General features: G+C 53.0%; 1 protein-coding gene and 1 non-coding gene across 2 annotated transcripts in view; one reads left to right on the top strand and one right to left on the bottom strand.

Annotated features, from left to right (window-relative positions):
- mmp15a (matrix metallopeptidase 15a) overlaps positions 1-3,578 on the top strand; it is a 27,015-nt gene extending 23,437 nt beyond the window's left edge. Inside the window, exons 9-11 of the mRNA XM_064337366.1 lie at positions 1,933-2,083; positions 2,430-2,545; positions 2,763-3,578. Coding sequence (XP_064193436.1) covers positions 1,933-2,083; positions 2,430-2,545; positions 2,763-3,250 — 755 coding nt within the window. The 3' untranslated portion in view covers positions 3,251-3,578. The remainder of the gene's footprint in view (positions 1-1,932; positions 2,084-2,429; positions 2,546-2,762) is intronic.
- Positions 3,579-9,623: 6,045 nt separating this feature from the next.
- On the bottom strand, positions 9,624-9,696 carry trnaa-agc (transfer RNA alanine (anticodon AGC)). Its single transcript has one exon. It is a non-coding gene; the product is annotated as a tRNA-Ala (tRNA).
- Between the last annotated feature and the right edge of the window lie 1,624 nt (positions 9,697-11,320).

The following is an 11,320-nucleotide window of genomic DNA, read 5'->3' on the forward strand; positions in this document are numbered from 1 at the left end:
TATCGGGTTAAAGTTACAGGGGATAAATTTACAGGGGAACGAAAAACACAAAACAATATGGGCACCTTTGTTAAATTATACTGAAACCTTGAAAATAATAACTACTGTATAAAACCCTTTTTTGGGCTTATGAAATGAATACATTTGCCAGTTTTTCGCCCATTAGTTTGTAATGAAAATGCATAAAAGCTTTTGCTGATGTGGGAGTTGGCCGTGGGCTCCTCCAGCAGTTAGTGTCAGGTAGAGGTTTAAGCGCAAAGGTGGGACTGGAACCGGGCAAGGCATCCATGCTGGGCTGCGGGCCAGGTCTGCGCGATCGCACAGAAACGAAATCTCCCCTTCGGCCATTAATGCGCTTCTCATCGGAGCCAGGATGTTTAATTTCCACAGACCTCGGTAACCAGAGACCTCTGGGCTGCGGGTTCAGACGCTCTTCCACTTTATTGTCCTGGATCCTGTTTTTAAGGCCTTGGTTTTTTAAGGTTTAACGCCCCCCGGAACATGGCGGCATTCGACGTTTTTGCGTATTTATTTTGAGTGAGCGGATAATAAAATAAAATAAAAAAACGGTCGAGTTACAGTTACAGTTTCCTGCAGATCTCCGCTTCTCCATTGTTAAGAGATTTTTTTTCCAGGGTCCCACAGAGAAGTTCCCGACCGGAATTTTGGTATTAACGCTGCTGAGGTCGTCCAGTTTCGCCCGCCGAGGATTCTTTTTTGGCACTGCAACGTTCCGTGCCGTGTAGCAACAAACTGGTGGAGAGAAGGGCAGGGAGTCTGGGTTTAGGGAAGGGCCTGGCAAGAAATGGGGGGTGTATCTCTTTAAGACAGCTGGCCCCTAGTTCCTAGAAGAAAAAAAAATGTCTTCGGGGCAAATTATGTCACTGGCAAAACATCTTGAAATTTGGATATAGGCCATCGGACAGAAAAAAAAGAAAGGGGACCAAGATGAAAAAAAGAAGTCAAAAAAGAAATCTTGGAGTGCAACATCTGGCAGATGTGAGGCTTGGTGGATTAGATCGAGCCGCGGTTTTTCCAGATGCTGACATCGAAGGTTTCGTTTCTGAGGAGGCGGGTCTGGGCCAGCGGGGCCGGGGGGGGGAGGGGGGGGCGGATAAAAGAGCTCTCGGGACGGAGCCTCGGTGTCTGGCGTAACGTTCCCACAGCGTAACCCTAACGTTGTGGCAACCCCCACGGGCCGCAGCTCGGGGGCCTCTGCCCCAGGGGGTGATTTGGGTCAGCGCAGGGCATCACGCCCCCCCCAACCCCTCCACCCCTGCGATGGCAGTAAGGGGGCGGGGCTCACCTGGCACTTTCAGTGCCCCCAGCGGCCCCGTTGCCCTAGCAACAGCTGAATCCTTTAAACCGCTGATGCAGTGGTGGCGTGGTCTCCTGCATTCTGTGTTATCACGCTGCAGCCTCTGTGGGTTGGCCCTCGGGGGCTAGCAAACGGCTAACGAACGAAGCAGTAACGAACACAGCGTACTCCAGGCCTGAGAGTATTACAGGGCATGCTGGGAAACTCCCCACGCGTGACCCCCCCAAAACATCCGTCTTTATACGCGACCTGGGGGCAGGAGCGTGTGATGAGGAGAGAATGGGGGCTCCTCGTTCCCCCCACTCTCTCTCTTTCTCTCTTTCACCATCTACGCGTATTTGTCTTTTTTATTATCCTCCTCTCTGCTGCTTTGCAGACTGATTGAAAATGATTTTCAAATGAGGCTTCATCACTTTTTCATAGAGTTCTTATCCATCCTTCTCTCCCTCCCTCTCTCCCTCCCTCCCTCCCTCTCTCTCTCCCTCTCTCTCTCTCTCTCTCTCTCCTCTCTCTCCCCCGTCTCTCTCTCTCTCTCCCTCCCCCTCCTCTCTCTCTCTCTCTCTCTCTCTTCTCTCTCTCTCTCTCTCCTCTCTCTCTCTCCCTCCCCCTCTCAGGGAGTAAATTCTGGCTGTTCAGGGAGGCGAACCTGGAGCCCGGTTACCCCCAGGAGCTGACGGAGTACGGGCAGGACATCCCGTACGACAAGATCGAGACGGCCATCTGGTGGGAGCCCTCCGGCTACACCTACTTCTTCAGGGGGGATCGGTAAGGACCCCACCACAACCCCACTCCCCCAGGACAGGACCAAAGAGGGGGTTCTGTGGGTTGTGTACCCCCCTGTGGATTGTGTGTAATCCCCCCCCCCCTCCTCCACAGGGATGGGTGCAGAGGGGGGGTTCTTTTGGCTGTGTTTACTGTATATGCACATTAACCCCCCCCCCATGGGGACAGGTCCAGAGCGGGTTTGGTGGGTTGTGTGTACTTTATATAAACATTAACCCCCCCCCCTCATGGGGACAGGTCCAGTGCAGGTTGTGTGTACTTTATATAAACATTAACCCTCTCACTCCCCGCCCCTCCTCCCCCCGCCCCTCCCTCTCTTCTCCTGCAGGTACTGGCGTTTCAACGAGCAGTCGCGGGCCGTCGACAGGGATTACCCCAAACCCATCAGCGTGTGGGGCTCCATTCCGGTCTCTCCCAAGGGGGCCTTCCTCAGCGACGACACAGGTGAGTGACACGCCAGCTGAAGGGTGGCCAGGGAAGTGCCTGTGTCTTCACATCGCTAAAAAACGGGGGTGGTGAAGGTTTATCAGGGCAGCGATGAGACAGGTTAACAGATATGATCACAGATGTGATTACGCTTCGCACAGTGGGAGTATAAGAGAAATTTGGGCCAGAAAGTTGTTTTTTTTTTACGATTCCTCTGCTCCCTTATCCTCCACAGCCTACACCTACTTCTACAAGGGAACCAAGTACTGGAAGTTTGACAACCATCGGATGAAGGGCGAGCCGGGCTACCCCAAATCCATCCTGCGGGACTTCATGGGCTGCAGCATGGACCTGGACCCGGAGGTGGACGAGGACGCGGGGCGCAAGTGGCCCGCCGTGGACCGGCCGCCCTTCGACCCCGACGCCGGGCAGGACCCCGACCGCGACGCCGACCCCGGCGGCGACCCCGGCCGCGACCCCGACCGCGAACGCGACGGCACCAACGACGTGGACTACACGGGCGGCGAGGACGGCGAGGAGGAGGTCAAAGACGTGGACGTGGTGCTCAAGGTGGACAACAATGACATCATCCTGGTGACGGTGCCCCTGGTCCTGGTGCTGTGCATTCTGGGATTGATATACGCCATCATCAGCATGCTGCAGCGGAAAGGGGCGCCCAGGCTGCTGGTCCACTGCAAGCGTTCCCTGCAGGACTGGGTTTGACCTTTCACCTTTGACCCCACCCCCCCCCACCCACCACCTCCTCCTCCTCCCACTTCCCCAATTTGCCTCCCCACGGTGCTCTGCCCAATCCGTTGACTGTAGTCTATTTATATCAGGAACTTTGCACATTGTTTTGTTTTGTTTTTTTTTTTGGTTCTTTTTTTTTGTTTTGTTTTGTTTTGTGTGTGTGGGTTTTTTTGTTGTTTTTGTTTTTTTAAACCTGGTAATTGTTTCTCCAGCTTTTCGCTCCACCTTAGTCTGATTCAGAGCTTCCGCCTGGTACGCCAATCGTGGGCTGAATTAAAAAAAAAAAAAATGAAAATATAAATATAATAAAATGCCTGGAGCAGAAATACCGGAGGGACATTCTAAGAATTTCTTCTTCTTTTTCGATGTGGGAAGAACAAAAAAAAAAAAAATCACCCGGAGAAAGTGATTGGATAAACAGACTTAACGAATCAGACGTTTTGACCGCAAGTGACGGCATGCAGAGGTGATTCACGGTCGTCACGGTAACTCGCCTGCAAAGCTTGTATGTGCCGTGCGTAGAAATGCAACAGCAGGTATTTCCGCTGTTTTTTTGAGCCTTCAACCCCGCCCCCCTCCCCCAAAGCGAAAGGGATGCTTTTGGGCCTTCACCCTCCACCACCCCACCCCACCCCACCCCCCTTTCTCCTGCCCCCCTCCCCAAAGGGAAAGGGAGTGAAGCCTGGGCCCTGACTCGAGTCAGCTGGGGAGGCTCAGGTCCTGCTTGCAGAAGAGGGTCGTGTTTTTTAATACCCTTCTGAGAACTGCGGGATAATCCCCCTCCGCTTACAAACAGCGGGCGTGTAAAAACACCTCCCACCCCACCCAGAGCAGCCTCGTTTTTCTTTTGGGAGGGGAGCGGGGGGGCGGGGGCTGGTGGGGGGGGGGTAAGACAGGCAAAGGGAAGTGGATAAAACCACGCTCAGGCAACAGGGGGAGAAGAAAGAAACCTTATCTGTTCAGTGTGAGGGAAGGCTTACTGTCCATTATTACAGAGTCCCGGTCTGGCTTGAATTACGGGCGTGTTGCTGTGGGGATGGGGGGGGGGGGGCAGGCGGGGGCTGGGGGCGGGGGGGGGGGTTAGGGGAGCAACTGCCAGCAGTTTCCAGCTGAATAAGGCCTGAATGGTTCTGAGCGGGCCCCGCCGAAAATCATTTCCCCCGATCGGACCCTGGCGCTCTGTCTCCCGGCTGACCTAGATTCGGGAGCGGGCGGGGGCGCGCGGCGCGGGATCGGGGGGCCGGACGCAACCGGACGCGGCTTCCTGTGGGACCCCCGTCCGTTCGCGGCGACCCCCTCAGCTGCGTCTCCCTGCAGGAGTCCTTCATCCCCCCCCCCGTCCCTCTGAAGTCTGCAGTTTTGTACGCGATGGTTTTTTGAAGGCAGATCTATTCATAGCACGTTAGCGTGAATACGGCCTTTCAGAGTGGGGGGGGGGAGGGGGGGGACTCTCGGCTGGGGCGCGCTGCTGGTGAAGCGTATTCCTGCTCCCGACTTGGCTATGGGGGGGTGTGGGGGGGGGGGCAAGAGAGAACTGCTGTGGGGGTCTGGGGTGATGGTGTGAATAATGAACGAATGCATGAAACACGCTCAAGGTGCTTCGCGGTAACCAGGGGGAACTCTCCTCAGCCGCCACCGACGTGTGGCACGCACCCGGGCGATGCACGGCGGCCATTTTGCGCCAGGACGCGCGCTCCCCACACATCAGCTGAGGCGGAGAGGGAGGGAGCGATGTTTTTTCCATCGGTGGGGTCAGGAGCCGGGAGGAACCGCTGGGGGATGCGATGACGTCGACCGAACGGATCGCCCGATTGGTGCGTCGGGGCGTGCCGAGGACTCTGGAGCTCCTCGGTGCTCCGAGCCGGCGCCACCCTGCCCCTCCCCCGCGACCAATCAATCAGCCAATCAATCAGTCGGATGTCATTTAATACCGGACCGCACGCTCGCTCACGCCCGCACAGACACGGCCATCTCCTTTTTTGGATTTGTGATTTTGCTCTCAGATCCTTTCAGTCGGTCCCGGAGCGGGCCTTGCGTCCGGAGGCCTCCGGGACCGTTAAAAACGCCAGAGACCACGCAGGTCCGTAATGGACCCGGCGCCCCCCCCCCCCCCCCCCCCCGAACAACGCTGATGGGTTTCTGCAAGCGCCATCGACCCGGGCCTGGAGAGAGTCGCGGCTCTGTAATGTCTCGCGCTCTTCCAGTAATTCAACAGTTCAATGTGGTTGCCAGGCAACACTCCCCCCCCCTTCCACAACCCCACCCCCATAGGGTCCCTGGGAGGTTTAAAGGATAGCTAATCAGAGATAAAAGCTCTTCCACTCTCTGTCCGCCCCAGCAGAATGAATAGGGGCAATTAAAGATCAGGCTGGTGGGGTGGAGTGGGGGGGGGGTGTCTTGTGTCATGAAGAGCTACAACACAGCCGGTGAATGGCTGAACAGAAACCCCACCCACCCCCCTCCCCCCTCCCCAGCAGTTAAAACACGAGAGCGTGTGCCTTGCAAGCAAAACCAAGCCGGACGTCGCTGAACGACAGGAAAATTCCACAGAGGAAACATCTGCTTTTTTTTTCTTTCTTCTAATAATAATAAAAAAATTATATATATATGTATTTTTAAAGCTTGTTCTTGGATTGATTCCATGACAGCTTAGTCTTAGTATGCTCTCTGCTTTTATTTATAAGCACTGTTGTGGACAACGGAAACGACAACAACGGAAACGACAACAACGGCAACGGCAACGACGTACGGAAGACGCGAATCCTGTTTCTGATTGACGGACGCAGCAGCGGCAGCACCCTTTAAAAACGCGCTCGCCTCTGTGTGCGTGCCTGTGGGACTGAATCGAGTGTCAGCTGTGGGACATATGTGTGAATTATACAGCCCCCCCCCACCCCACTCCCCATTCCTGCAGTAGCCCACCCCCCCCCCCCACCCCACTCCCCATTCCTGCAGTAGCCCACCCTCCCCCACCCCCCCACTTCACGCTGAGCTCAGGCTTCTAACAGTACCCCAAGGGGGGGGGGGGGGGGTTTCGGACCTGGCGCTCACAATGGACATTGTTCCGTCCAGTCTGCAGGCCAATCAGGAAGTGTGCGCGGGCTCCGGGCCAAAGGCTGAGAGAGAGAGAGAGCGTGCTTTCCTCCCACAATGCATTTCACTGTGACCCAGGCCCCGCCAGCGTGACCCGGGCTTAAACTCAGTGGCCTCTCGTCTCGGTGTAGCGTGAGGACACTGTGGTGTTATCACAGGAAATGAGGCGGATGAACGTTACTCTTCGCTGTTGCCGGACTGCCCCACCCTACGCTCTTTGGGTGGGGCGGGAGCTCACTGCCGTTGATTTTTTTTTTTGTGGGGGTGGGGGGGGGGGGGTGGAGACAGTCTGCCAAGGCCCAAATTTTCCACACTGCCCCCTAGTGGTCACCCCCCCCACAGTGCCACATCCTCTACAGTGAGGAGGTAAAAAACGTCAAGGTCAGCAGTACTGCTGGTTTTCCCCTCAGCCTATTGGTTCATAGACCAATACTGTCCCTGATTGGCCAGAGATCACACACACCTGGTGCAGCAGGTTTGAATCAGTCCCCGATTAGAGGGGGGGATTGAAAACCAGCAGCACTACTGGCCCCCGAGGGCCAGATTTGGGTGTCCCTGCTCCAGGCGCTCCCCCTGAAGGGTTCGGCCGCCCCCCTCTCCGTCTGTCCCTATCAGTTCTCCCGCGAACCACTAGTGGCCCTTGAGGGCGACAAACGTGTCGGGGGTTTTTTTTTTTAATACAGGAAGAGCGGGATGTCACATGCCTCCTGTCGTCCCTCAAGTGTCGAGTTCTCTCTTCCGGAAACCCCGCCAAGCGGAACAGGCCACACAGCGAGGTGGAAAGAGAGAGAGACAGAATGAAAGAGTCAAGTCAAGTCACAAAGGGGTGTAAACAGGTTTTTCACCTCAAAAACAAAACGGAAAAAAAAAAGTGGACGGATTGTCTCAGTACTCTCCAGAGCAAGTTGAACGATGCCCTAGCTGACTGATTTCACCTGCCGTCCTGATGAGTGGAAGACGTGCAGCGCAAGGTACTCCTGGTCTCCTGGTCTAGACCCAACACGATGGCGGGCTGCGTCCCCTGGTCCTGGAGAGCCGCAGGGTGCGTAGCTTTCACGAACGGCCATTTTGAAAGACCGTTTCATGAATCGCCATTTTGAGTGGAGCAGCCACGAGCAGTCGATCATTGGCTTGTTTGAACGAATGAAAACATTTTGCTTCCCGCGGCAGGATGCGGTGATTGGCTGAAACAAGCGAGTCGCTGATGATGCCGTATAGTAGCCCTAATCTATTTTCGGTTTTCGTGAAACTCCGCCGTGCGAGGTCTGAATTGGCTTTGGGAATTTTGGGAAATTTGGGCGAAGGCATAAAGACCGTGTGGCTCTCTGGGACCGGGACTGAGGCGCACCCTGGCACCCTGGGTGTGTTCTAGGGCAGTTCCTCCGCCTTACTCTTTGAGCCTAAAGCCAAATGCCATTAAGTGCAGATGATGGCAGTCATCTGTCAAGCCGATGTTTGGTCCTGTGTTAAAGACGTTAAATGGATGTGTGTGGCTGTCCCAGCAGGGACCTGACATCACTGCAGTGTAGTGTAGTGCATCACCTAGGTTTCGCCTCAGTGTTAAAATCACCCTGTCTTCATAATCAGTGATGGATTTTTTTAAAGAAATCCAGCTTTGTGGTCAGATTTGATTTTTTTTTTTTTTTTTTTTGTATGATTACTATTCATTTTTTTATGTTTCTATTTCTATTCATGTTTGACTTAATTATTGTTTTTAATTGTAAATAAAAAAAATTCTGTAAGGGGTTAAACTTTTTTTTTTTTTTATGTGGTAGGCATTTTTTAATTTGATTTTGTTTTTTTAATTTGTGAATAACATTCCGTTTTATTTCTTGCCTTAGACAGATTTTATACATGTTGTGTTGTTCACTTCTTGTTGAGTGTTTAATGATCCATGCTGGACATGTGTACCTCTTACACAATAAAAAAAGCCATGAAAACTAAATTGCTGTTCAGTTTTTCTCATCGTTTCAACAGAATGGATGACGGCATAGTCATGTTAGCAAGATCTTCACAGTGTGCATTGTACTAAACCCGTGTTAGGTCTCACTAAAGCCCACCCCCTTCACATTTTCCCTGGGGTGACATCATGGGATATTGAACCACGCTTTATTTTTCTCAGGAAAAGAGAGATGTTTTATTTATAGATGGTCCCCTAAGGACAAAGACAAGGAAAGGAAGTGACCATCGTTTCGGTTGTCCGGGTGTCTCTCTTGCAATGCATTCACACACGGAGTTTTCTCTGAAAATTGTAGCTGCCGGGGACATGTTAGATTTTTACAGTAAACACATTGATATGATGGTTTATACTGATTCCAATGGTCAGTGTTGTGGGGACCTGGAATTTTGTCCCCGGCCTGACAGAGGTCCCGATCATGTTGGTGTGTAGTCAGGTCAGTGTCTCCATTAAAACAGTAATATGTGCACACACACACACACACACACACACACACATACAGAGAGACTTGCACAGAGAACACAGAAGAAGAGGTAACGGGCTGCAGAGCATTCTAGAATGCACCCTTTGTTCCATGGGAGCTTTCTCTGGACGGCTTCTTGGAGCAGAGCAGGTGTAGTTATACGTGGGAGAGTTTGGTGGTTCTTTTTGTTGCTGCCCCGCACAGCGCAAGTGGATGTGCAAGCATGCGGGCGGACCCTGCCAAGCCCCGCTGCAGAGATGAAAGCAGGGGCTTCAAAAAGCCAAAAAAAGAGAGGAAAAAAATGGTCCCCTGAATGGGTATAAACAGCCTCTTCCCTTCTGGCATACACAAGGGGAAACCTCACATAGTAATCTCTTTGTGCCTTCCTGCATTTTAAGGGCCACTGTTTGTCCATAATGCAAAAAAAAAAAGAAGTGCTTCTCTCCTGGCTCTGGCTGTGTCAAGAGTTCCAAATCACCCCCTCTATCCCTGGAGTCAGTACAATGGTAATTCTAATTAGGACTTACAACCAATGGTATCTGAAAAAAAACAAGGGCATTTCAGTCATAGCGTCATTGTGGTACCCCATTTCACACACTTTCTACATGCTTGTGTGGTCATGCACAACTGCATAATGTTTGGGCAATCCCTTTCAGGATTTTTTTTTTTGACATAGAGGAATATAGGGTATATAGTGGAAGATGGGAACGGGAATCTGGGTGAAGAAAGGGGGGGGTGGTGACGTGATATCAGTATTAACTTACTGTCCCTCTGGCTCGTAAGGACATAGTATTTCCCAATTGCTGGAGGGCAATAGACAAAAAAAAAGGAATTGGAGAATGCGGGCATCGATCCCGCTACCTCTCGCATGCTAAGCGAGCGCTCTACCATTTGAGCTAATTCCCCACGTACTGCTCTATAGGCTGCTAGCTGACACAGATACCTAATTTACGGCTTTACTAGCCCTGATGTAGAAACCAGCCCCAGGGCAGAAATGCACCCCTGACAACCCCCCCCCCCCACCTCAACCCCCAACTCGACACCCCTCACCTCTGCTGCGGTAATTGCTTCCCGACCCCACACCTGGGCCCCGTTAATATTTACTGGGTCACTCACTTACCACCTGCTCTTCCCTGGGGTGGGCGGGTTTGTGTGTGTGCCGCCGACCGCAGCTACATGCGCATCTGTTTCACAGGGCCCTCTCTGTTTTTCGCATGACGCCTTCGGCACCTGTGCACAGATGGAGAGGCGTCGGAGCGTCAAGGGAGCTGACAGGGGAGCACGAGGCGGAGGGGGGTAGGGGGGGGGGGGAGTGCAGGTCATGCCCAGAGATTCAGCGACAAGGGGGCAAGCTCAGGGGCACAACCAGGACCTAAAAAAATACAGAGGTCAAGAGACTCAGCTGTGATGGGGTGGGGGGGGGGTGGGGGGTGGGGGGGGGGGTTAGGCTGGGGTATGCTTTCTTCCCCTTTAGTCATTTATGGATGCATTTCAGGGTGTAAATGCTGTACATATGCTGTACCTCTAGATTAGGCTTAAACTTGAGAAAATATGGGACACTATACACTCCCTTTTCTCACTAAATAATAAAATTAATAATAGACTTTGGAAATGGACATTAAAAAAAAAAACAAGGACATGACCTTGGTATCCTCAATGGTAGTTCCTACCCTGGACTGGTTGGCCCTCAGGCACCAAGTCTGAGCTGAAACTGCAACCAAGCCACCACACACAGACCTCAACCAGCTATCACATTCGAAAGCTATCACATCTGAAAGGTTATTAACTGACCTTTCAGTGAACGCAGTGTGCTGTGTGATACAGGATCCCAACTCAACTTAAAACAGGGTCTAATTTTGTGTTTGGCCTTCGTCTGGGGATTGGAAATTGCCACTGTCTGACTCATTGGTTTGGCACCATCGCACAGTGTTTATTCGTACTGAGCTGACACTGGACTCCTGTGTGTTTATTGGGCACGTACCGTACATACTCTCGGCTCTGCGCTGTTAGCTTGGTACCAGTGGGCAAAGGTCTCACCTGCGTCCCCGATAGTTTCACCGCCCAAGCCAGTCCCACGACCTTCAGAACTGCAGGTAAACGCACAAGCTGCTTTACCTTTTCCCTCCGGACTGTGTCTCCCAGACCTGCCCCAGATGGCGAGCGACTTCGGGCCAGAATCGCCCCCAGTCCAGCCCGGAGTCGCTTGCTGTCTGAGGCTTGTGCTCCTCGTCCCCCTGAGAGCCCACCTGTTTCTGCCATTGGCTGCTGTAGCCCACCCTGTTTCTGCCATTGGCTGCTGTAGCCCACCCTGTTTCTGCCATTGGCTGCTGTAGCCCACCCTGTTTCTGCCATTGGCTGCTGTAGCCCACCCTGTTTCTGCCATTGGCTGCTGTAGCCCACCCTGTTTCTGCCATTGGCTGCTGTAGCCCACCTGTTTCTGCCATTGGCTGCTGTAGCCCACCCTGTCTCTGGGATTCAGAGCCCCCACCTCCCCACTCACCCCCATCCTAACCATGTCAACACTTTTGGA

This window comes from Anguilla rostrata, chromosome 5 (genome assembly GCF_018555375.3).
Source record: "Anguilla rostrata isolate EN2019 chromosome 5, ASM1855537v3, whole genome shotgun sequence".
Classification (NCBI taxonomy): domain Eukaryota; kingdom Metazoa; phylum Chordata; class Actinopteri; order Anguilliformes; family Anguillidae; genus Anguilla; species Anguilla rostrata.